Here is a 26,589-nt window from a genome sequence, read left to right on the forward strand (position 1 = left end):
ATGCTCACATTTAAGTGCATTAGTTAATTTGAAGAACATGGCAACCTGTGCCTGTGCAGAGAAGAAAATTGAGCCTTGTTTAGTGGCACAAGGACACAGAAATTTCGAGGGGGGGTGAGGGGAGAAGAGGGCAGTACTCAAAGCTGAGTACTAGATGTTTGGCTCAATACAGAAACCAAGATATACAGTGGTGGAAACTTGCACATGGCAGTGTATAAACTAATATGCACTCTGATAGAAGTGGTAAAGATGCCACTTCACAATTATTTGCTTAAAAAAAAACTGTGGAGGAAATACATTTTCTTAAATTAATCAGACAATCAGTATACTTTTATCTGTTAAAAGTTGATATGAAGGATATTTCAGTGAAACATTTTTAGCAAGATAGTGTAAAGATCCAGTAAAAGCATATTGACTGATAAAAGTATCATTTAAAAATGGAATGTGTTGCATATTGAGGGGGTGGGAGATATTGCCTTTAGCAAGATGGGAGTTGGGAGAATGTGAGCATCAGGAGTTCCTACACTCATGGAGTCCATATTATGGAATTTGACAATATTACCAGTACTACAGGGTTTGGCATGTGCAGCAGCAAATCAGCAATGTGGTAATTTAGGCTTAGAGAATTCACTATAATTCTGCTATCAAATCAACAACGGTACACTTTCATTCAGATGAACAATTTTTCCCCGCAGACGTACTTTTAGTACTCTTTTATACCAAGGTCTTTCAAATAACTTATTGTAGCCCAGTGGGGCACTAGTAATTAAAATAACCAAATTAGAAATCTTAGTTTTAGGTTAGACATTATTTGTTAACTGTTACTTCTGAAACTAGACCAAATGCTTGGTAAGTCCAGTTCTCATATACTGGGCAAATCACCTAAAACAGTGAAATTAAAGTCCATACTTCTTGTTTTCTCTGTCACAACTGTAACACACATTTCTAAAGTTCCTTTGGTGATTTTGGTGCAAGCTCTTTTTTTTTTTCTTCTTTTGTTTATAAGTAAAAGTATTTTGACAGTTTTGCCACTAAACTACATGCCAGACTATGCTCTCCACCTTCACACACAGCCCTGCGGAAAGGAGATCACAGAACACATTTAATATGGCATTGAAATGGAAGTGGCAAGTAGAACAGAATTAAAGCTAGAAACAATTTTGCTTGAGTGCCAGAACATCTGAATAAGAAAAAAAAATAGTACTTGGATTTAACATAGCCAAAAAACATGCATGGTTTCTTTGATGGAAAAGAACTTCATTGTTATGTTTCTATATATATCAAATAAGATGTTTAAAAGACAGACATAGTTACACAGTATCAAGGTCTAAAGTACATGCTTTGGTGTTTGAAGACAAAAACTTTTCGGCCCTGATTTAAAATCTGATTTACAGTGCAATCCTAGGCACATCTACTCAGAAGTTAGGTCCAGTGTATTAAAGGAGCTTTGTTCCCAAGTAAGTGGGCATAGGACTGCAGACTTAACAGAACTGAAAGATTTTGCCAGATAAACAAAAATCATTATATTTCTTGTTCATGACAAGCATCCTGACCCCCTAATACTCTGCACAGACTCCTCCAGTCATCTTCTTGATATTTTTTTTGTAAAACGTCAAAATGCTTATGTTGTTTGGAAATCCTGTCTCTAGATGCATCTTTACAGATTAGACTGGAGGATCATGTGTTATGTTTTAACAAAAGAAAACAAGATTTATAAAGGAACTGCTGATAGCTGTTACTGAATATTTCAACTGCAGCAATGTGAAACCAGAGATCTGCTTGATATCAATTAAGTGATGCACCAAAATCTCTCAAAGCATTTTCTCAAAGTATGAAGATAAAAAAGTAATTCTAATACTTTTCCACATTACACTCATACTTAGCCTTCTATTTAGAATTTCAATCCCAACCATAACCACCTACCAAATTCCCACATCACAGCAACTCGCTAGAACCCATTAACCCCACAAATATAAAAATAGCTTTTGAAATTTTGTAACACTATTTAAATAAACTCTCCTCACACAATGTAAGCAGTCCATACAGAATGGATGATTTATGATCAACATTAATCTGAAACAACTTATTAATGGAGAAATGAATTTATATTGGTGAGACACTTAAATTACTGGGTTATTATAAAATTAGGTAACCATGAAATTAATTACTGACCAATACAATACAGGTTAGGCCTTCCCCCTCCCCTCAAGACTTTTTTTTACCATAAAGTAATCAGCAGATTAACTTATTTAAAGATGCCTTGCCCAATACAACCATTTAAAATTTAAAGATCAGTTTTGGTCATAAATGCTTTACGGTTAATATTAGAAGATATTAATTCCACCTGGCTTATGTGTATCATGTTATACTGCAACACAAACCTTATACAGATTCTTTAAAATGTCACAACAGTTTTAGTGCTATTATACATGATTTCATAGTCCTGTAAGATTTGTATCATAATCATTGGGCGGTTAATTATTCGTGTAAGAAATCACAGAGATGTTGTTGGGTATAATTTAACATGAAAACCAGACCCTTATAGTAATATATATATATATATATATATATATATATATGAATTATCTAACAAGAGGGAAGAACTTACAAAAAGAAAGGCAACTTCTTCCAGCCACTACATATCAGTATCTCTAGCCAATTCTCTATTTTGCTTCTTGGTCTGTTGAAGCACATTCTAATCAAGACCCTCTTGTTCTTCACCACTGTCCCCTCTGATATCCATCCTTTTCTCTTTATGGCCGTTGTAAATTCTCCTCATCTCTTCTTCATACTTGATAAAGTTTTCCCCAAATCTTGTCCATGCTTTGTATGGGACAGTGATGGTGTTACGGTATGGAGGCCTCACTTCACTTACCTTCAAAAAAATACCATACCTGTTGGACCCCACATCAAAGTAGAACCTCTTGTTGTCCACCCTGAAGGAAGTCCCCTCTGGGAGTTCAGGAGGCTCATCACCTCCACTCCGTCTTTCTTCTATGTCTCCTTCACCATACTCTTCAATGAGCTGGACCAAAGCATCCCTGAACTCAATCATCCCCTGTGCTGGAAGGACAATAGTCTGTTCCTGTCCCAAACTGTGACCAAAATATCCTATCATGCCAGGTCCTCTAATCAAAGTCTGTCTAATCCTTAAGAAACGTCCACGTTGGTTCTCCTTCAGGTCTAGATAATACTTCCTATTGTCTCTTTCAATGTATTCAGTTTTTAAGACGCTGTGAAGATGCTCTTCAGATCCAACTGATGCTGGAGGAGATGGTGGGTGATGGTGTTGTCGCCTTCTTGAATCTTGCTCTTTGCCATTAGAATGATCATTCCGATGACTCTGGCTGCCTTTCAGGCCCAAATGGGCATAGTGCTCTATGAAATCTCCTAGACAATCCTTCAGCTCAGAAGCTACTGACAAGGACAGAGTCAGTTTGCTTTTCCTGATATTGTCCTGTCTGCCTCTTCCTATCCAGACTTCTGCAATCTTCAGGAAACGGCCTCGAGAACTCTGCTTCACATCCAGATAAAACCTCTTTTTTTGGATATCCACTCTTTTGGAGGCCAGCTCCTGGATTTCCATGCAGCCCGCCTGAGAAGAGGAGGCAGGATAATGATACTGCTGCTGGGACTGGGAGTAAATGCTCCTGTGTAGGCCAGAGCCCCCCACACTCCTTCCTCCTCCTCCTCCTCCTCCTCTGCCTCTCTCCATCTTTATCAATCAACTGGAAACAACAAATATATAACAAAGATGCATAACACCATAAACATCCAATGGGCCTATTCTGTTTTCCTGGAAATAGCATCTCTGTGCATAATTAATTTTACTAGAAAGATGCTCCAATAACAGTCTTGTCTTTCACCATGACACACATCAATGTAGCAGAAGGGGGGAGAAATAGAGCTGGTTCAGTCTCAGATGTTACAATGGATAGATAGGGATTTGTAGCTTTTCCTGGTATGCAGATGTTGTGGAAAATGCTTCATCTGCTAAATTTCACAGAGCAAATCTTAAAAGAGAATGAGCAGCAATAACATAGGGCTGTCCTTTTTCCCCTTGATAGTCCTGTTCTTGTCCCCTGATCCCAATGTATTAAAATTTAGCAAGTGAAGCTTTACCTGGCATGGAATTATAGTGATGGGAAGGTCTTCACCTGCTAAATTTCAGCATGTCATGATGCTGTTCGCAGGATTAAAACCAGTAAAAATAAATGGTATCCCTATATCACTGTTACCCCTTTTAATTGGCCTTGCTCTTTGTGCCTTCAGCAGCAGCCTGTGATGCTAGATTTAGCAGGTGAAGCTTTTTCCAATCAGCTTTCCTCACCAAGCAAATTTAGGTTTGCTACATCTCTGCATGCCAAGCTACTGTTCAACGCACAAAGTAGCATCCCTTAAGGGATGGACAGAGGTGGTGAGGGGAGGTAGCGCCTATGTTCTGGCCTATAGCAGACACATCATCACCCTTCCTGAATAGGGGCCCTCGCGCCACCATGAAGCCTGCAAGTGCTCCCCCACCCCGTCATGGGGTCAAAGCAACCCCCACAGTTACCTCTGGGATGGGCCTATCCCCATCAGGCAGGTAGCTCGGTCATGCCAGCGACCCTCACCACGTATCGAGCCCGACACATACAACGGCCTCTTTCTCCCTCATCCCCCTCTCCCTCTCCCAGTGCTCACCCACTGCCCCTCCCGCCGCCATGACAGGTATGCGAGGCAGGGAAGGAGAAGGAGGGAGAGGAAACCGCGGAGAGAGCGGGGGGCTACTTACTCCATCCCGTCAGTTGCCTCTCGCCCACTCGCTTGTCAGCCTGCCAACCACGGCCGCTGACCGTCCAGGCCCCCGCAGCGCTCGCCTTCCCCGCGCTGCCGCCCGCAGGGAGCTGGATAGGAGCATCCCCGGCCGGGCAGGTCCTATCGCCGCCTAAGTCTTCTCCCGCCTCCGATGTCCCAGGTCCGTTTTCTCCACCGGGAAACCAGCGTAATCCGCACTTCCCACACTTGAGCGACAGAAACGGATCACGAAACGGGGGAGCGGGGGCAGGACTCGCTTTCTGTAACGAACGTGCAGCTGCCTCCTTCCCCGCCTTTCCTCAAAGAACCACGAACTACAACCCCCAGAATGTCCTGCGGTGCCGGCAAGCACGGAAGCTTTTGCGCGCATGCGCCTCACCTCATTTCACCTTCTAGAGTTGACAGCGGTGGAAAAAGAGAGGGAGGGGGTGAGATCTGAGGTGTTCATGACGCAATTGTTCTGCGACGGTGGTGTTGGGTTGTCATTACGACTTTCTCGGGGTCTGGCGGGAAAGGCTGCTCTGAGTGGGAGGTTATGTGCTGTGGAATTGCGCAGTGAGGTGGATCCTGGGGAAGGTTTGGTTGAGGTGAGTTTTGGCAAGTAAGATGGCTAATGTTGCGGTTTTAAATTGTCGAATGTCTGAACGCCCATCTCCATGCTCGTACAGTTAATTCAGTGTACAAACACAAGAAAGCTGTACTTGCATCCGTACTTACTTGGCAGTCAGTTCTCTTGAACAAAGTGGGACTTACTTCCGAGTAAACATGCATAAGATTGGGTAGTACAACTACAAAAAGAAAAATCCTAAGTGCACTTACTATGGAGTAAGTCCTATTCACTTTTCTTGGAGTTACATCTGGGTAAATAGGCCTAGGATTGCACTTGTGTAGGTAGGTTTGGGCATGCATGTACAGTACTTGATCTGGAAGCTGAATGTGTGAACTGACTCCTTTAAAAAAAACTGTGTTTGAGTAGACACTGGGTTCTGTTTTGGGGATCCACCTGTGCAACTTATCACTTGATACTATAGTTGCCAAGTGACAAAGATGTATGTGTGGATTATCTTTTGGTCAAATGCTCTTTACCTCCTCTTACCGTTTCAGTTAATATACACATTCAGATGAATACATATGGATTCTCCAGCAAATAAACTTCCTCAGTGGATGACTGAACAGAGCAAAGAAGATACTGTGGTTGATAAAAAGGTAGGGATTCAGAGTATACATTTGATTCATGGAAGAGAATAACAATTGAAAAGACAGTGAAAACTGAGAGGACATGAAATGCTGTGCAGACTACACTTCCCCTGTGTGCAGTTTCCAATAAGAAATTACCCAGAAATTCTTCATCTTACTACATCTTCAGAGCTACTGACCATTTTTGTCCCTAGCAGAAGTTTGTGTTTCTCAGATTTGTTATGCACTTAGTGTTGTCGATGTTAGCTTGATACCACTGATTATGAGAGCTTGGTGTTACGATTGCATGTCCTGGTCAGTATCCAAAAGACCAACTATAAGTAATTTTTTTTAACTTTTGCTGGGAGGTGTTGATAGTGGAGATGAGAGTGTTGCACCATGATGTGTAGTGGTTTGTTGCTGTTGTTGTTATTGTTTACTGTAGTGATTAAGCTCTGTGTTGGAAAAGCCATACATCTTACACATGCGTGGGGCAAAGGTTCTTCTTGAATTCATGCTGGGAGTTATAGGAATTATTTCTGTCTAAACATGGATAGGTTTGTGCCCCAAGAATCAATGTAACATATACCTATGCATATTCTACAGAAGGAAAATATGCCTTTTTTGTCATAGAGATTACTTTCCAATTTGTCTTGGCTATGGCTACCCCTTAATACCTTTACCAACTGACAACAATTGCCCTGATCCTTTCTTAACATGGATAAGAGGATCAGTGTGCTGAGACCTGTGCCAATATGAGTAAACCATTAAATCATTTCTTAAACATGCCTTACAACATGCTGTCTTTTATATTTTTATAAAGCAGAAGAATGCAGTCCATCGGAGTGTTCTGGAAGACAGCCTTCCGTTCCTAGAATTCCATGGCTCTGTCATTTACAGCTGTAATGCTAGTGATTGTTCCTTACTCTCTGAAGATATTGTGTAAGAAACTGAAAACTTGCATTTATCATTTGCAGCCCTATTTTTGTATTTTAAACATATTAGGCCACAATCCTATGCACACTTTCCTGGGAGTAAGCCCTATTGAGTTCAGTGAGGCTTAGTTCTGAGTAGGCATACATAGAATTGTATTAAGGCACAATTCTGTGCATGTTTACACAGAAATAAGTCCTACAACTCCCAGCATCATGCTGGCTGGGGAATGCTAAGAGTTGTAGGACTTATTTCTGTCTAAACATGCATAGGATTGCACCCTCATACAATTTTGCCCATGCAGACAGTGGTGTTCTTATCTGATTACCCCTGTTCAGGGCAGTGATGAGTCAATCTTTTTTAAAATTTATGTTTATATCCTGAGCTTTCCATTGACATTCTCAAAGCAGTTAGTAAAAAAAAAAAAAAAGTATACAGAGCAACCAGAGCAAATCAGTTAAAAATTATTATAATAGCAGAATCATAAGCAAACTTGCTTCGAATTAAGTCTCACTGGCTTGGATCCAACAACTGTGAGTGCAAGGTAAAAATGTATTAGGCTGTTTTTGAACTCATGCACAGTCGCTAGCAGATTACTTTTCATGCTGCAGTGCCATAATGTATTGAGTTGTATTACAGTATTTACTTCTTGGTAAGCAGGCTTTGGATTTTAGTCTTAGTAATGCTTGGGAGGCCTGAGCAGCTGTGTTCTTTATTTCCAACTGAAAAGTGGGTTGCCTCTTTAGCATGTGATAGCAACATAAGAGAAACCTGTGGCGCATCAGTATTTTTTCTGGTTTTCATAAAATCGTGTCTAGCTGCAAATGCAGGGCAGGAGAAGCACAGAGGGAACGATCCCCTCCATGCTTCCTCTGTCCTGCATTGGTTAGGCAGTCGCCTCCGAGTTCAGAGGTGGCCGCCTATCCCCATAGGATTGTACCTTAAAATGGTTATTGATTGTCATTTTCTATTTGAAAGATTTTTTATTATCTCTGGAGCTCACAAATTGTTCTTCATTCATATCCCATTGTAGTCACTTGTTAATGTATTAACTCCAGTGCAGATGCAAAATGGCTGCCTAAAAATCATAGTTTGCAAATTGGGGGTCAGCCTTCGGGACATATGCTCTCCCTCTCCTTTCTCTTGTTTGCCTTAGGGTGCAATCCTATGGCTACTAGACATGCCAAGGTTCCGACCTTGGTTCTCAGAAGCCATGCGCCCTCTCGAAGCTGGTGCAGTTCTCTCTGCTTGGGCTACGTCTCCAAGCTTGGGAATGGAGCATGGAGTCAGGGAAAAGGGGCCAGTCCTAGGGGTGGGGAGGGGAAGAGACCACAGAAGCTGTTTTATGCAGCTTCCTATTGGGTCTCCCAAGTCCCTTTCCTCCCCCTCCCTGAAGCTGCACCTAGATGGGCAAAATCCTCTGTCTAGGTAAAAAGGCAGGGCGGCTTGAGTACAGTGGAGAGGATCCCCTCTGTGTTCCAGCCGCCCTGCATAGGATAGTCAGCAGCCTCTGATTTCGGAGGCTGGTGACTATCCAGATAGGATTGTGCCCTTAACCATGGGTTACTCGCTACATTTGCACCAATACCCACCATGATTAACAACAACTAGGTTCTATGTCAGAGTTTGTAAGCCTTGGTTTCCAAATGGTTAAGAGGGAAACCATGGCCAGTAGTAACTATAAATAGTGTTGATGTAGGTGTAACGCTAGGGATGGGGAAGTGTTCTGGCCCCAGGGGCTGGATTTGGTTCCTGTTCACCCCCTGGGTGCAGATGATGTTAGGGCCCCCTTCCTTCTGAAGCCCCAACCCCTACCCCTAAGTTGTGCTCCCTGACATAATAGGGGTCCCTTTCTCCATGCAGAGAGAGGCTTTTTGCCTCTTTCTGTACAGAGAAAGCTATCTCTGTGCATGGAGAAAGGGACTCCTCAGCACTTGAGAAAGGCAGCATTTCTCTAGTGCTGAGTGCTGAAACTCAGCGCTTTCCTCTGACAGGTGATGGGAGATAAGAACAAGGTTTCACCATTCAGCACTAGAGAAATGCTGCTTCCTCTAGTACTGGGAGAGGGAGTGGGCCCTGGGAGGGAAACCCAATTAGCTGGATGGGGAACCTCTCCATACTGGGTCTCGCCCATCCCTGTACTAAACCATGGTTAAGACAAACAAGGGAAGAGAGGGGCGATTTGTGTCAGAGAGGAGGAGGGAGAGGAAAGGGGTGCATATTCCTGAGACTATTTCCTGACTCGACAAACAGGGTTTGTAGGGAGCCGTCATCAGGTTTGCGCTGGATCTTTGAAATAGTCGTATAGGAACTAAGCCTCAGATGTATTTTTATCTTTCAGTACAACTTTGCCTGATGGAACTGTGCTAGGTTTTGACATTGAATGGGCACCACTCCATACTAAAGGGAAGGAAGGGAAAGTTGCCTTAATCCAGCTGTGCGAGTCTGAAAAAAAGTGTTACCTGTTTCATGTCTCTTCAATGTCAAGTCAGTACTATTCTGTTTGATAATCTCTAAAGAAAATGGACTCATCAAGTTGCCATTTATATAAGCTCTAGGTCTGTTTGCATGCTTTTCCAAACACAGTTTGTTGTATAATGTAGGAACATGTCTGCCTGTACTCTCACCTAAAAGTACTCTATACCAGGGGTGTGTGTCAATCACAAGATTTCACTCAGATCCTTTCTATAGCAGTTACTAGTTCTCCTTTTGCTGGTGTGTTTTGTGTCTTGTAGGACTCATAGGGACTAGGCAGTGTTCTCTCCCAGTCCCCCATTTTTTTACCTGACAGGTTTTATTTTGAATCCGCTCGAGTTCTGAACTTCTGGGTTCCCTTAGTACCATGTGAGTGTCTGGATGTCTTTCTTTATCCATTGTCCTGTCTCATGGAGTTGTTCTTTAATGCCTTCCTTAGTTTTTGTTATATGTGTGTGTGACCTAGTGTGCACAAGCATTCTGATCTTTTATTAAAGGACTGTATTGTACACACACAGAACAACATAAAAACAGTTTGCTGTGGTGGCAAACCTTGTGCCCCTAGGGGAAGAGGTAGGAGCAGAGGTGCTAGGGGCAGAGTTGCTGTTGGCATTGGCCCTGCCCAGCATAGTGTCCTCCCCCCATGCCCCACTAAGATCTAATGACCCTTGTTTCCAGCAGGGGGGAGCCATACTTCAGAGCAGACACAGCAGCGTCACCCCAGCTCTGAGGCTGCTTCTGCTAGTGGAAGCCAGCCCCCTTCTCCTGCAAAGTGGGCTGTTTTTGTGAAGGTGACAGAGGCGGCAGCAGGACTGAACCCTTGGCAGCTCCATGGGTGGAAGAGGCAGGGGGTGGTGATGTGCTAGATGCTGGGATTCCCAAGGAGCTGGACTTGCTGACACAGGAGGGAAAATGTATATTATTTCATAGCCTTGTTATCTGCCCCGGAGGAGGCAGCATCACCAGTGGTTCTCTGGTGAGCACGGTGGATGGGGCAAAGGCGCCAGTATCAGCAGGTGCCCCCTCTGATGCGCCCTACTCCTGTGTTGTTGGAGGAGGCCCAGATTTTACACAGTGGTTCTGGGTTGTTGACGAAGAGGCAGAGCATGGTTTGGGACCACTTTGAGGTGGCAGCAGATCCAGCTATGCCACTTGCCTGTACTTCAGGGGCGTGTTGTATCAGAGTTGGTGGCAGTCTTGAAGCCCTGCATGGAGGCCACTGAAATCCTCAGCTCCAGCACTGCTCTCCTCCATCAGATGATCCCTGTGGTCAAGCATCTCAGGCAGGGGTGGGCAACTTTGGAGGATCCAGGGGCCAATTTTACATTTTTTAATGCAAAATCATGTTCCTGGCAATTTGGCAGTCCGATGGCGGCAATTTGGGAATGGTTGGGGCTGAGAAAAGGATGGGGGGGCCACATGCGGACTATGGACCGTGTGTTTGCCCACCCCTGATCTAGGGAGATAGATGGGCAACTTCCTAGATGTTGGGGATCCCACAACAGGCAGCCACTGCAGACTGGAGCTACAGAGGAGTTTTAGGAGGGTCTACAGGCCAGACCTTTGTGATAGTGGTTGGGCAAAAAGACAACAAGCAAGCGAGCCACCAGGACATCAGTCACACCACGGTGACCCATTACCTGGTGGGGTCAGTGTAGGAGTATTCATGAAATCCCCTCCAGTACTGAGCAACCCACAACCAGTTGTGGCTGGAACTGGCCCAGGTTGCTTGAGAGCTGTTCCAGTGTCCTAAGGGTGTTTTTGATGGTGGGCAACATAGTTGCACCCCATTGCAGCCACTTTCATACTGGCTTGGAGCAATCGACGTTCACAAAAGTAAACCTTCCCCTCCTTGGCTTCCCCATCCTGAGCACCAATCTCACTCTGCTGTTGCTACTTGCTGTCCTTGCTGTTCCTTCAGTGCTGCAACTCCAGTTTGAGCTTAGCCTCTGTTCCTACCTGGTGCCTCTGCCAATACAGACTGGTGCTGCGGGAGCAAACTTGGAAAAGAACTGGTTGGAGAAAGGAAGGATGGTGAAGATGTTTAGATTGGTACTTTGGATTGGAATCAGAAATGATATGGCACAACAGACTCCTCACTCTCTGTGTGGTTCACTGCACAATAGTAAGTCACTCACAGCTGTGTGTGTGTAAAATAAAATTATTCACACACGCACACACAGAGCCAAAAAACCAAAACTACTAAGATCCACACATGCCACAAAGGAAAACTCAACAAAACAGAAGAACAGTTGAGCAATAATAATAAATGAGTGTGATGATGATAATAATAAATAATATAACTAATAAAGAAATTTCTCACCCTCTGAGAGAGAAGAACACAGCTCTTGCTTCAACTAAGGCTAAAATGGTGGCAGGAGGGGGAGGGGATGTGGAGGGGAAGGGAGGTGACACTGCCTATACAACCAAATTCTGAAGACAAAAAGACAGACTCGGCTAGCAAGTTCTCTTACTCCCGGCCATTGCTCCCCTTTGACCTGGGAACGCAATGGCAGTGGCATTGTAAAAGTAGAGAGATCCCATGTTGCAAACTGGTACATTCCCATTGTGCTTCCTTCCCACTGAGACCAGAATGGTTGAGGAAAAACAATCGGCTGTAAAATGATGCACTATCTTTCCTTCCCCTTTCTCCTCCCCCACCAGAATGAAGCAATCTAGCTTGCTACAGTAAACTGCTACCTGTGTCTTTTCCATCTCATTGCATCAAGCGTTTCAGCTACTTGTTTAGTCTACTTCTCTGCCTTCACTTTCTGACTGTGGTGGCAAGGGATTTTGGGGACACCAATTCCCAAAACCTGCTGCTGTTGCTGCTTCTCCTGAGTCAGGAAAGGCCTCTTACAGTGGTGACATCAGCTTCCCTGTGCTGAGGTTTCTGTCATTCCCATCAAGCCCTCTGAGCCTGTGATAACTAAGACTCTGTGCTTCACCTCCTGTTAATGGTCATATATTAATGCATCCATGGTGCCTTACTCAGTTGGCTAATAATGATGTCTCTTATTTCTGTAATCCACCCAGTCCATGGGTGTTTGATGGTGGCTGGGATGGAAAGTTTGAGTTTTTATTTGTGGGCAGCTGGATGAATTTGGTCATAATTTATTGTTGTTTATCCAGGACTTCCAATTCAGAAAGCCTCTTTATCTTGCTGATCCTTGCAAAGTCCATATTGGGAGGTAACTTAATGGAGAGATGAGGCTGAGCAATAGTGGCAGAGGCCAGAGTGTGAGTTTATGACTGAGCAGAAATGTGAACACACATCTGTCTATTTCATGTCTGTCATCTAGACCTTACTGGATCATAAATGCACCCTACTCTTATGGTCCATTTCTATACATTGAATTGAAGATTAGACTGTCATTGTATTGTTTTTAGTTTGTTTTAAAGTCCACTGTTTTCTCTTGTTTTTACTTGGGGGAGAGGAATCTTTTTCCTGTGAAAGGCCGTTGTCCCCTGAGAAAAGGCAGATGGGGCTACAGCCAATGGTAGGGAGCCAGAGTCGGTGGTAGGCAGAGCCAGAGTCAAAAGTGGGTGGAATTTGCAGCATTGCCTAACTTTTCCTTTCTCTGTGCTACCCTATCCCTTCTCTAGCCTCCCCTCCCCCTCACACACACAAAGTGAAAGAGTACGCAATTCCTGGAGGGTGGCCTGAACCCATGCTATCAGGACAGCTGGATGATGCTGAGGGTGGCATGAAATTATGTTGAGAGCTGCAGGTTCCCCACTCCAGTTTTAAATAATTCTAAGTGGCCTCAGATAATATAAAATAGATACACCTTCCTCAATTAAATACATTTGTATCTGTGTATTTAATCACTTCAGGCTTTCCTGTGGGATTGAAAAGGTTGCTTGAAGATAACCATATTAAAAAAGCTGGGGTTGGTATCGAAGGGGATAAATGGAAGCTGATGCGTGATTTTGACATCAGATTGGGGGACCTTGTGGACCTGGCTGACCTTGCCAATGAAAAGGTAATCACTCACTCTTTTATTGGGGAGGTTACTCAGAGAATTCTTGCAAACATCAGCTGAGTAGGGCAGCAAGCCTATGCTGGAGACTGAGAAGTGTATTGCAAAATGAATTTTCTTCTGCTTCTGGTATATATAAAAACGTAAGTTTTTAAATGGTCAAAGGAAAATCATCTCACATTGAGATTTCCTAGGTACTTATTGTGCCACATACATTTTTCTTCTTTACTTTTGCCTTTTGGACTCTTTATTTCCATGTGATATTTGAATATTTAGGTGATTTGAATATTTCAGAACTGCTGTTTTGCCAACATAGACCACTGTTGATTGTCTTGCCATTGACATTAGTTGCTATCAGCAAGTTCCTAGGTGATCTAGGCTGCAATCCTAGACACACTTATCTGGGAGTAACTCCCTTTGAATTCAGTGGGGCTTACTTCTGAGTAGACATGCATAGGATTGTACTGTTAGAAGCATAACTATCCTGTTGACCCTTTGAAATTTCTCAAATGTTACTTTCATTTGTCATGGAGCTCAGGTCTGGGTGCCACAAATGGGTCCCTGTTTGGTGTCAACCTGGCCACCCACCTGATGCTGCGGCTGCCCCTCCCCTTACCATCAGAGCCCTGTCCCAGTGGTGGGGCTGCTTGCTAAGGCTGCTGGGGCTGCTTGCTATGGCTCAACCTGTCCTCCTCGCAGATGTGTTTACCTGGTGGTGGTTATTATAGGAGGTGAGCTAGCGCTTGGCTCTGTTTCACAGCAGAGAGCTGCCATGTTAGATCGTCCAAAATGCAATGGCCAGCATCAACAGTGGGTACTGGATCTTGAGGAATCTAAGCTGGTGGCTGCTGCAGATCAGAGCCGTGCTCTAGCTCCCATAATAAGTGTTGCTAGGTAGGCATGTCCTTGAGGAGGAGGGAGTGAGATGAGTGACTGTGCCATGTGGGTGCTCTAATAGGGCAGCAGGGGCACCTGGCACTGGACATGGGTCCCACTGGGGGCAGGAGACAAGGTCAGCGATGGGCCTTTTTCAACCCCTGGGCCCTTGGCAGGTGCCTGACTATGCTGACCCCTGATTGACTGGCTGCAGATCAGCCTAGTGCAAAGAACTAATTTCGGAGACTATGAATCTATAGAAATTAGAACAGATCAGTTGAGTCACAGGAGCTGAAAATTTCACTCTCCATGAATCTGGAGTAAGCTTATTTGTTTATCACCTGAACATCTTCTTGCCAGTATTTATTGAATTTGCATGTAATGCATTAGGTATTAGGAGTCTCTTTCTCCAAAGGTACAGAACATTGAGCCATATGTGAAGAATATTTTCAGTTAATAATGGATATTTGACTTAGCTGATGCATGTGTTTGTTGTGGCACACCTTGTTGCAATGCACTTGTATGTTAAAGGCACACGGCTTAAGGAGGTTTTGCACTGTGAAACCCTTTCAGAGGAGACAGCTCTGGTTAGACTCTGAGTAAAAATTCAAAGTGTGCTTTGAATGTATTTTAAGGTTGCATTTATCAATAAATGATTTTACTAGGTTTATTCCATCTACCTCAGAATTAGATCACTACAAACTTACTCTTTGATGTAGTTTCAGAACATTTGTACTTAACTATTGCAATCTTATTTCTAGCTAAAATGTAAGGAGATATGGAGTCTGAACAACCTTATAAAACACCTCTTCCACAAACAGCTTCTGAAAGACAAGTTGGTCCGCTGTGGGAACTGGGAACAATTTCCACTTACTGAAGAGCAAAAGCTGTATGCAGCTACTGATGCTTATGTATGTACAAAGAAGTTCTATATTTTTCTAAGTTATAGGCTATATCTAGCCATAAGAAATTTGCAAACCTACTTTGGCTCAGTTTGGTCGATCATATCTCAGCTTAATAAGCCTTCAGCCTGTGCATGCTTCCCCCTCTCTTCTCCCTTCTTAATGCGCCACAATTAAATCCAGAACTCATCAGAGCTGAGAAACTGTGGTTATTGGGCTTTGAACAAGCCAGAATCATAAGCGAACTTCAAACCATGGCTTAAGGCCCTGGCTTGTTCTGAGGCTGGTAATCATAGTTTCCCAGTTTGGACAAACCAGGAAACTGGTTAATTGTGGCATGCCGAGGAAGGAAGATACTCGTCCATATCTTTTCAGTCAAGATATGATTGTCCAAGTGAGGTCTCTTTTTCTTGGCAGTGCTGAAGTGATCTGATTGAGGGAAGCAACAGTCTCTCTTGTCTTTTATAAGCCCATATCCCAGAATTGCAAAATTTCACTGGAAAAGGACAAGTCAAAATGGGACTGAGTGTGTATCTTGATATTTGCTGGTATTGTAACATTTTGCCTTTAAAAGGCAGAGGCATCAAATTCATTTGGGTTCAAAGCCTCACCTCTACACTTGGCAGATGACCAAGATCCATACCTATAATCTTATGTTAAAACCCCACCATATTAAATGGGGGAGGGCATCAGTACTAGGTTCGATGATTAGCCTTGCCAGATTCCATGTGCCAAATGTGCTATTGTTCCATATTTTGCCTGCCAAATCCCCGCCACCAATACCAGTGCTCCCAAATGCCACCATCTAAACCCCCTTTGCATGAGCTTTCTGAAATTGTCGCATGCCAGAATGGCACATTCTCTGTCAGCGGAGGACTGGAACCAAGAGGAAAGGAAAGAGTTAACTCCTCCCTGCTCAAGAAGGCAGGGCCAAAACAGAGCTCTACTTCCACGGTGGGAGGGGGAATCTCCTCCCCTTTCCAATCTTGCAGTTCTAAACATCCCTGTCATTGGTGGTATAAACTGGTTGCTCCACCTATCTATGTGGTACTAGGATGCAGAATGACACACTCCTAGTCCACTGATTCCTGTAGTACAGGGGTGGGGAACCTGTGGCCCTCCAGATGTTGGATTCCAATTCTCATCATCCCTGTCCATTGTCCATGCTGGCTGGGGCTAATTAAAAGACAAATCTTTCAAGAATAAAAACATAAGGTGACACAAACAGCAGTTAAAAACAGGAGTGGGGGAAATAATCTCAGTTAACTGCAAGAAGATAATTGATCATGAACAGCCTGGGCAAATAAGAAGGTCTTGGACTGGGATCTAGAACACATCAGACTGGGTGCTAGGCAAACAGTCTTGGGGAGAGCATTCCAAAGTCAGGGCACTGCCACAGAGGAGGCCCTTTCCATGGCACCACCTGCCTGATCTCTAATGGTGGGGGCATTAGACTGTGTCCCTCTAGATGTTATTGGACTCCAACTGCCAACAACATCTGGAGAGCCACAGGTTCCCAACTCCTGCTGTAGCACTAAAACTGAACACATAGATGCCAGGGACCCAGTTTAGATTCTAGCCATGTGGAGACCTGAATGGGTAAAGCTTTTTAAAAAACACACACACACCAACTGCCACATTTAAATTAGGCCTCAAGTTAGGAGAAAGCAGTCAAGGCACATAAATAGTGTGTGGATGGATAGATGGATGGGGGTATTCCTTGTGATCAGTGGCTATGCAGCAGACTAGCTGGAAAGCCTGTAGGGAACACATTTGGTTCACTGGCCTCCTGGTGCCTCTCCCTAATCTAGGTCTCCTCTCTCAGTCTCCTCCATGGTGTATCTTGACCAGGTATAAACCCAGATCAGACCTTTTGCCTGTGTCTCAGCTTATGAGAAAGGGAGTCAGTGGCTTAGGTCAATATTGTAGGCCCCCTAGATTCTACAGCTGGAACAGCTATTCAAACTGACAGCACAGAAGGATAACTATAGAGAGAGTTACTTCTTGGAGGGCAGCCAGCTACATAGGACTGGTCTGCCAAAAGGCAAAATGGTTTCTGATCCAAACTAGAAGTTTCTGATCATAACTAATTTAATAAAATAGAATTCTGTACTAATTATGCATGTTGTTGTTCAGTCGTTAAGTCATGTCTGACTCTTCGTGACCCCATGGACCATAGCACGCCAGGCCTTCCTGTCCTCCACTCTCTCCCGGAGTGTGCTCAAGTTCTTATTCGTTGCATCGCTGATGCTATCTAGCCATCTCATCCTCTGCCGTCCCCTTCTCCTTTTGTCTTCAATCTTTCCCAGCATCAGGGTCTTTTCCAGGGAGTTTTCTCTTCGCATTAGGTGGCCAAAATATTTCAGCTTCAGCTTCAGTATCTGTCCTTCCAATGAGCACTCAGGGTTGATTTCCTTTAGGATGGACTGATCTGACCTCCTTGCAGTCCAGGGGACTCGTAAGAGTCTTCTCCAGCACCACAGTTCGAAAGCATCGATTCTTCTGCGCTCAGCCTTCCATATAGTCCAGCTCTCACAGCCATATGTTACTACTGGGAAAACCATAGCTTTGATTAGACAGACCTTTGTCGGCAAGGTGATGTCTCTGCTTCTTACTATGCTGTCTAGGTTGGCCATAGCTTTCCTCCCAAGGAGCGAGCGACTTTTAATTTCATGGCTACAGTCACCGTCTGTGGTGCTCTTGGAGCCCAAGAAAATAAAATCTGTCACTGCTTCCATTTCTTCCCCTTCTATATGCCAGGAAGTGATGGGGCCAGATGCCATGATCTTCGTTTTTTTAATGTTGAGTTTCAAACCAGCTTTTGCACTCTCCACTTTCACCCTCAACAAGAGGCTCTTTAGATCCTCTTCGCTTTCTGCCATTCGGGTGGTATCGTCTGCGTATCTGAGGTTGTTGATAATTCTCCCGGCAATCTTAATTCCGAGCTGTGATTCATCCAAGTCGGTGTTTCTCATGATGTACTCTGCATATAAGTTAAATAAGCAGGGTGACAATATGCAGCCTTGTCATACTCCTTTCCCAATTTTGAACCAATTGGTTGATCCATATCTGGTTCTTACTGTTGCTTCTTGACCCTCGTACAGATTTCTCAGGAGACAGGTAAGGTGGTCTGGTACTCCCATCTCTTTAAGAATTTGCCAGAGTTTGTTGTGATCCACACAATCAAAGGCTTTAGCGTAGTCAATGAAGCAGAAATAGACATTTTTCTGGAATTAAATTAGAGACTACAACACTAATAATAGGCAGGCAAGACGAATAAAGGCCTTATACTTAGTCAGACCATTGCACCATCTAGACAGTATTGTTGACTGACTGGCAGCAGCTCTCCAGAGTTTCAGGCAGGATTCCTTCATAACCCTACCAGGAGAAGCCAGAGATTGAACCTGGGACCTTCGACATACAAAGCATGTGCTCTACCACTGAATTACGCACTATTGTCAAATGTCTACTACAGATGGGCATAGCTACCATGTGATTCTTTGTTTACACCTCTTCCAGCACCTAGTGTTTTATTAATATAATGAACAGACTTGTATTGTGTATACTTTTCAGTATTTACAGATTTTACTATTATTCTTCAAGAAAAAACAGTCAAATAATTCTTTTGAATTGTATTTCCTTTCCCAAGAGTCCAAATCTTTACTACCTAAAAATCTGTAGCAACCTAGTGAAATTTACACTCTATACATGTACGCCTGGAATACAACCACCAGACATGTACCCTGACAAGCCATTTCCATAGCCCTCCCAAACAACTGCACAACGTAAGCAATTTGCCAGTGCAAAAGGACTATGCACACTCCAGGGTGTGCAAGAAAAAGAGAGGGGTGTGCATGAGCCCAAGGCTTCTTACAGGCTCGTTCCTGCTCGTGCATGTAACACAAATCATGGTTTAGCATTATGTGCAAACCAGCTTGTCGCTGTTGGTTATTGTTGTTTTGACTTCTTTGTAAGCTGCCTTGAGAATTTTTGTTAAAAGGTGGGATGTAATTTTTAAAAAATAGGCTCAGATAAAATAAATCTTCTATATATATAAAAGTCAAAAATTGTGTGTGGGTTTGTGTGTTTGTGGCTGGCTGCAGGGCCATCTGTAACGCAGGAAATAAGGGGGAGCTGCCCAGGGTGTAATCACACTGTAGGGGCCCACTGAGCCTGCCATTTGGGCCTTACAGTTGCTGCCCCTTTTACTTCATATTCTCACTTGCCAGAGTGTATGACAGGAGTCACTGGGTTACATTATTACTTTGTTTATACTTTCCCTTACTAACAAGTACACCCTCTCAATCATGGTACAGGCCAGGTTTCTGATTTCAGCTATGAGTCATCCTATCGGCCATCTTTCATTCTATTGTTCTCTCTCCCATTCACTCTGACTTCCTTCACCTTGGATTGGCGGGCCGCCGTTTGTTCCCTCCCCTTTACTCATGGTTTCTTTTCTGACTATGCAGAGCATTTCTCTCCCCTCTTTGTGCAATATCCAGCGAGCAAGCAAGTTAGTTAGTGTTAAATATCTACCCCTTTCAATGCCATATGTATCTGTTAGTAGTGTGTCATTAACACTGATGTGAAATGTGGTGCGGTGTGTGCTCGCCTGTCTGAGGGGCTGGGATGACACAGTGGAGTGGAGACTTAGGGCTTTATTCATAAAAGAGTGAACTGGGGGGAACTGAGAAGGCAATAGCAAAATGAAGGGCAAAATAGTGGAGTTTTACGTGTAGCTGAATTGAAGAATTTTGGGTTTGTGTGTTTGTGGCTGGCTGCAGGGCCGTCTGTAACGCAGGGCATAAGGGGGAGCTGCCCTGGGTGTAATCACACTGCAGGGGCCACTGAGCCTGCCATTTGGGCCCTAGAGTCGCTGCCGCTTTTACTTCACATTCTCACTTGCCCGAGTGTATGACAGGACTCACTGGGTTACATTATTACTTTGTTTATACTTTCCCTTACTGACAAGTACATGCTCTCAATCATGGTACAGGCCAGATTTCTGATTTCAGCTACCAGTCATCCTATTGGCCATCTTTCATTCTATTGGTCTCTCTCCCATTCACTCTGACTTCCTTCACCTTGGATTGGCTGGCTGCCGTTTGTCCCCTCCCCTTTACTCATGGTTTCTTTTCTGACTCTGGAGAGCATTTAGTTTCTCTCCCCTGTTCCTGCAATATCCAGCAAGGAAGCCTCTGTTGAACATTTTAATAGTGGTATGAGATTCAGTGTGGATTATAATTGTAGTAGTGCTTACAGATTCAGTCTCTTGCATTTTTAGTAGTGTTTTTTATTCAATCTGCTCATTATAATTGTTGTGCTTTTTTAATCAAGTCTGGTGGATGCAACTTTCCACCGTTCTTATGGGGCCTTTCTGAGAAGCGTAAACCTGCCTTAATGTGTTTCTAACAAATAGTGCCTATGACAAATTATATCCCGGGCAACGCCAGGTATATCAGCTAGTTATCTAATACAAAAAAAAGTCTTCATGCGCAAAGACTTTTAAGGTACCAATCCCAAATTGCTTTGTAAAATAGTTTTAGAATATATAAATTGTGGAAACATTTTAATATTACCTTTGCATTAAAAAGTTTTCTGTGCTTTTCTGTTGTTGTAGGCAGGCTTCCTCATTTACCAAAACCTGGTGAATATGAATTGTGGTAAGCGGATGGAGATTAGTATAGAAAGAGGTGAGCTTTGAAGTAAAGTATAAAGGCTATATTTACTTTTACCATCTTTCCCCCTTTTAATGTCTGTGATCATTCTGGCTATTTTCATAAAATGTGTTGGTCAGCATAATACACACACCTTCTATGATGTTCATTCTTGAGAGCTGTGGGGATTTTTCTGTTTATCTCACTTGGGAAAATACAGAGGGCATGGTTATATATACTTGAATGAAAAACTGGCTGCCTGATGTGCGCAGCATTGCCTTGCATGCCCCTAAAGAATTTTTCAGACTGGAAAGATTTCCAGCTTTCTTTTCATAAGCCTATTTTACAAAAATGTTGAGGAATGTTTTTTAAAAGACAATGTGTTAGTTCTGTAGCACGGAATATCATCAGGATGATATTCTGTGGCCCTGTACAAGGATGAATGCAATGTCTGACTCTTTGAGATACCATGAATTCAGACCATTCACATTTAAAGGTTAGCACCTGAGCTTTAATTTGGGCCCCCAAGCAAACTGGTAATCAAAGCAGCTCTGTCAGGATAAGTGTTGTATTATCTTTTCTGTTAGCTCCTGATTGGAGTCTAGCAGATGCATTTTGGGCCAGCTCTTCACATCTGATCATCTGGAGGGGGTTGGCTAATGAATACCATTATCAGTAACCCCTTGTATGTGATGCCACCTCTCTTTCTTTCTCTCCCTTAAAATCCCTCCTCAGAATCTATCTTCTCTGTGAAGGCTTTCGCTTAACCCTTTACTTAGTCCTCATCTTTAGAATAAACGTAAGGGCGCATAACTGCATTTACTTAACGTTTGTCCCTTATTACTCTTCCCTCTTCTCTCTTGTTCATGAACCTTGCATTTTCCTCTCCCCTCCCTCCCTTTCTGGTTGGTCTCTTTCTCTCTCTGTCTCCCCACCCGCTTCTCCAGGCAACGTCAACATGTTGAGCAGGGCAAGGGCCAACTACCTTTGCTTGTACTCCTCTGTAAAGCAACATGTAGACAGACAGGGCTGTAGAAATTAATTACACACACACACACATACACACACACACACACACGTTGCCCCACTGTACTAGCCACTCAGACTCTTGAACTAGCTTACATTCTATAAAACAAACACTCCCAGTAAAGTCAGGCTAAACCACAGCAAAATCCAGTGAAAGCACTAATAAGAGTAAAAAGGCTGTGCACTAAAACAATATCCCATTGCAGTTGATGTATTGGTATGCATTCTTCTTGTACTGCTGTTGTCTTGTGAGCCACTTTGGACACATTTCATGGAAAAGTGGCATACAGATTAAATGATGAGGATCATCATCATCATAATTAAAGCTCTTCCGATAATCCTAAAACCTTCTTAGATAGAAACATCTTTATGAAGCCTTCTAAAGACGGAGAGGGACCCAGCCAGGAGTAACTTCCTGTGGGGTTCCAATGGTAGGGCAGCACTAGATCAGAGATGGGCAATATGTGGCCCCCTATGGCTGTTTTTGCACCTACCTCTCTACTGCTGAATTTGCTGCTACAAAAATTACATTTTTGTTTTGCAAGCAGAATTGTGCTCCTGGAAATCTCTTGGAAGCACAATTTTGGCTAAAAACAAGGTTTGCGCTTTGTTTCCTTGCAAAATCATAGCTAATTTGGCAGCAAATTTGGTGATGGTGGTAGCAATTTTTGGTGGCCAGGTAGGTGCAGTCCCTGGTGGGCTTGGGGGGTGCAGTGCATCCTCTAACCCATAGAAGTTCCCCAACCCTGCACTGGTTGTGCTGCTACCAGTCTAAAAGAAGGTTTGCCTAGCAGAGTGCCATGTAGAGAGTTTGGAGCATGATGCGGAGCATATAGGAGGTGCGCCTTCTGAAACCTTGGATCCAAACCAGGTGTTTTAAAGGTAAGCACCAGCACTTTGAATTGGCTCCAGACAACTAATGCAACCCCATCAGGGTAGGTCTTATATGATCCCTTTGATTAGCAACTACATTTTGGACCAGTTGGAGTTTCTGGCCACTCTTCAGAGGTAGCCCCACGTAAACAACATTATAGTCAACCCACACAGAGGTTACCACTGCATATTATTATAATTAATAATTGGGTCCAGGTGCTGATGACTTAAGAATGGGCCAAGGTAATAAGTGCCTGTATGAAAAATGTTAGGATAATTCTCTGTCTTTGTGAAAGAACTCAAAGTGGTGTAAACCCATGTAACAAACATTATTGTAATATCCCTAATCTTGGGAGCAAGCCCAAAATTGAAATGGAAGCAGCCTTAGCTAACTGCTGTTGAAACCCTGGTTTCTTGTGTTTCAAAGCCAAGCAGCTAGAACAAAGCATTGTGGTTGTGAAAAAGACTCTGTTTACATCATTTTTAATGATTTTTAATTTGTACAGATGCAGCATTAGTGCCGAGTGAAATAAAGAAGGAATTGGCATCTCTGTCAGAGGAGATGGTGGATTTGGCTGATTGCCTTCCGGGCACTTTTGGACATTCTACAAACGTTCAAAGGTTAGGTACTGCTCATTTTAATCTTTCAGTGCAATTTAGAGGTGCGTGTTCCTCTTCATGGCATTAATGTCTATGGATGTTAGATATTCATATGAGTCAGTGCATTACTTGTATGTTTATGGAACCACATCACCTCATTGGGTGTGTGACTGAAACAGTTGTATGTAGGACCTCTACACTTGTTTGGCTTTTCTGGGGCTTTTCAGGGTTTATTTCTTACTCTAGGCCCTTACACTCCCTGAAAATCCTCTCCAGAAAGTCAGGGGAGCCCCAGTGCTGTCTCTGATACAGCACAAAGAGGTGTTGTCAGAATTGCCTTGTGTTCTGTTGCCTTTCGAAGTGCAGTTGGCTGAGATGCAAGATGGGCCTTCTCAGTTGCAGCGACCAGTTTATGGACTCCCTCCTTAAAGTTGTTTGGTTAGTCCCCTCTCCTTTGAGCTTCATACGAGCAGTGAAGACTTTTAAATAATTGTCTGGCCTTTGGTTTGGGCTAAGTTTCTTTTCTCCTCCTGTAGGCTGATAGTGTTTTTAGTGATCCTGTTTTGCTCTTGGTTTTAATTATACTTTTGAATCTGGTTTTGGGATTTGAATTGTATAACTGTTTGTATTTTATTGCTTTGGTGGCCCTTTTCATGCCTTTTATAAACTTTATTCGGTTTTATTTATTTATAAAATTATATGTATAACATATTAAAAAGAACTGGAAATGAAGCAAGTCCTGGTGTGTGCACATGGTTTTCTACATCCTGGCAAGAAGCCAGGGGAGCATCATTATTATCTAGAGCAGATCAGAGAACACACCCAAGGATGCACTCACTTGGAGAACTCAAAGTATGGACTCACACTTACGTAAATGTTATTTGTTGTATTCATCATGACTATTTTGAGCTTACTCTGCCATTTCATCATTTCTTCATCAGAGCTGCAGAAATATTGTCTGGCATGTCAGAAAACATCAAGTCCTTACGAGCATTGCTTGTTGAGTCTCCCTGCGATACAGAGCTGTGGGAAGTTACAGATCCAGGAATGGCGCATGGTGAAGAAGAAAAAACGGGAACGTCTGAATTTACTTCCAAGATCACATGCAAGTCAAATGAATGTGTGGATAATAAACTAGTTGGTGTCCAAAACGAGGCCCTGGTGGAAGGTGGAGAAGAACTTAAGAAAAAACAGGCAGACAAAGCGTCAGACAGGGGACCTAAAGAGACTGCAGAGAGGGAGTTCTTAATGACGCTAGACATGACTGAATATGAACTTCAAATGTTGGAACGTCAGGCTGAAGAAGAGCTTCTAAATGAAACTGCTTGTGTGTCTGAGGTAAGTCTATATGGATAATGACCTTCATTAGGCAAAGCCATAGTGTTTAATGGATCAACAGCCTGATCTTATCCCAGGTTTTGCCAGTGCTATAGCAGCTAAGGCTGTGTTGCATGTGAGGTGTGAAGGGTTTGTTTGCCTTTGGAAATCTTGAGAAACCTTGCAGTGTTGTTCCTGCCCTGCAGAAACTGAGGCTGCTCCCATTGCTGTAAGGATACGCTGCTATGGTTATGGGCACTTTCTCCCCCGTTCTTGCCCAACTAAACCCCTTGTGTGGTGCTGTGATGCTACAGAGGAGCTTTTCCCTCATGCTGTCCCCATGGTGCCAATGGTTGTGGCTGCCAGCATGCAGACGTTGGAGCCAGCTTCCAGTGCGGGAGCAAAGGGCTTGAGGTGTCCTTTCATACCAACGCTGGAACCGTGGTGTCTGATCTTGTGTTCTCTTTTCATTGAACAGTAGAGCAGGAGATCAGGCTGAAGCTAAGATAACAGCTGCCCAGTAGTGATCCCAGGGCTAAAAAATTTAACGTTAGTATCATGAATGGCTCTTTGCATCCAAGCAATGGCTCTCGATCAAAACAATTACATTCTAATACTTCCATAATATATGCTAGGGATCAATAGCCCTGATGTGGCATATACCCCGGTTCAGAGATTCTCTCAGACTATATTGTCAGTACATTGACAACCACTGATTACCTGTTTACTGTGTATACAGTCAGATTTCTCCTAAAACCAGCCACCATCTAAGAGTAAGCTCAATACTTTACTCTTGATATGGGTGATACAGAATTCTGTTTCTTAAGGAACACTCTCTCAGACAAGATTTGTCTTTTTACTACGAAGTATTAGCATAACAGTACTAAATGCAAGAGCTCATGCATGCATAAATCCAGACACATGAAACATCTAACACCATTCTTAAACAAGGCTTCTAAGCAGAGTCAAGTACATTTGCTAGTTCTTAGTGATCATCAATTTCAAGCTTACCAGGTTGATTCTACAGGGAACACATTAAGGAAAGTTGATCCTAAAGGGTAGTTTCCACTATTGTGTGTTCTGAGTCTCCTTTATATCCTTTTGGATGCTATAAAATATGTCCAGACTATTTTTTTACTACAGTTTACATTTCTTATTCAAGAATTCCAAAGATAATCTTTTTACTTTAAATCTTCATATGTCTAAATAAGATTATTGGATTTTGAAGCTTCTTATTGAGATTAATGTGCATATCAACATACTTATCCAAACATTTTAGCTTTCTTTGACATGATACAGGTATGTTTTTGACACAGACATATTTCCTTGACATCATCCTGTCTTGTGAGCTTGTCTTTCTTACATATTTGCGGTCTGGAATGAGGCCTCTTGGTCATTTATCTGATGGCCTGTCTGGCCTTGTTTTATGATACCCTGCTAAGTGAAAGTTGTAACCCTAAATTTAACATTGACACCTCCTTTTCTGGATTCCTTTCTAATCAGTAAAAGGGTGCTGATGATCTATTTCTAATGGCCTGGTACAATTGTATCTCATCTGGCAAATCTCCGATGAGACATTACTCCTGGGTCAGAAGGCTATACTGGGTGGTATTAGGCATTGGAATCTCATTTTTAATCCCAGAATTCTCTTGGAGGCATTTGATTATTGAATTTCCTAATTGAGCAGCAGGGGTAGGATGATGCAAATATGAAAGATTTGCTTGATCTGCCACACTGATATAGCCAGAAAATCTGGAGGAAAATCCTGAATAGTAAGTGTTTTATCTAACTATGTTTTGTTATGCTGTCCACCAATTTGTAATGGCCTTTGGCTACATGCAATAAAGTTAATTAACACTTCAAAATATAGTCCCTTTAAAAAAAAAAAGCAAATTGCCAACCAAGGGCATATGCTATTTTGATAGTTTCAGCTTTCTATTGTTAACATTCATGGACAGCTTCTTTTCTTATGCC

General features: G+C 43.1%; 2 protein-coding genes across 16 annotated transcripts in view; one reads left to right on the forward strand and one right to left on the reverse strand.

Annotated features, from left to right (window-relative positions):
• Positions 1 to 951: 951 nt before the first annotated feature.
• PURG (purine rich element binding protein G) lies at positions 952 to 5,131 on the reverse strand. 2 transcript variants are annotated; one of them, XM_084835032.1, is made up of 2 exons: positions 4,775 to 5,131; positions 952 to 3,595 (listed from the first exon to the last, which is right to left on the reverse strand). In XM_084835032.1, the coding sequence occupies exon 2, from the start codon at positions 3,584 to 3,586 to the stop codon at positions 2,696 to 2,698; it is 891 nt and encodes a 296-aa protein (XP_084691158.1). In that variant the 5' UTR covers positions 3,587 to 3,595; positions 4,775 to 5,131; the 3' UTR covers positions 952 to 2,695. The 2 variants fall into 2 exon arrangements, with proteins under 2 accessions (XP_084691158.1, XP_084691156.1); XM_084835030.1 differs by having other exon boundaries at positions 952 to 3,728.
• Positions 5,132 to 5,245: 114 nt separating this feature from the next.
• WRN (WRN RecQ like helicase) overlaps positions 5,246 to 26,589 on the forward strand; it is a 90,583-nt gene continuing 69,239 nt past the window's right edge. For 9 of the 14 annotated variants that reach the window (XR_014787865.1, XR_014787866.1, XR_014787867.1 and 6 more), the window contains exons 1-9: positions 5,246 to 5,384; positions 5,902 to 6,003; positions 6,797 to 6,915; positions 9,248 to 9,393; positions 13,219 to 13,367; positions 15,002 to 15,151; positions 20,763 to 20,835; positions 23,205 to 23,319; positions 24,240 to 24,636. Coding sequence is in view for 10 of the 14 variants with exons in the window: in XM_084835033.1 (XP_084691159.1) it covers positions 5,929 to 6,003; positions 6,797 to 6,915; positions 9,248 to 9,393; positions 13,219 to 13,367; positions 15,002 to 15,151; positions 20,763 to 20,835; positions 23,205 to 23,319; positions 24,240 to 24,636 (1,224 nt within the window). In the remaining 4 variants the exon portion in view is untranslated. Of the gene's footprint in view, positions 5,385 to 5,901; positions 6,004 to 6,796; positions 6,916 to 9,247; positions 9,394 to 13,218; positions 13,368 to 15,001; positions 15,152 to 20,762; positions 20,836 to 23,204; positions 23,325 to 24,239; positions 24,637 to 26,589 lie in introns of those variants that run through there. The other 5 variants (XM_084835034.1, XM_084835036.1, XM_084835037.1 and 2 more) reach the window with 3 other exon arrangements.

Source organism: Heloderma suspectum, chromosome 2 (assembly GCF_057233095.1).
Source record: "Heloderma suspectum isolate Gila_16-S chromosome 2, 16-S_ref, whole genome shotgun sequence".
Lineage (NCBI taxonomy): Eukaryota > Metazoa > Chordata > Lepidosauria > Squamata > Helodermatidae > Heloderma > Heloderma suspectum.

Coding starts and splice junctions, on each gene's coding strand:
- PURG (XM_084835030.1), bottom strand. CDS start 3,715: ATGGAGAGAGGCAGAGGAGGAGGAGGAGGAGGAGGAAGGAGTGTGGGG.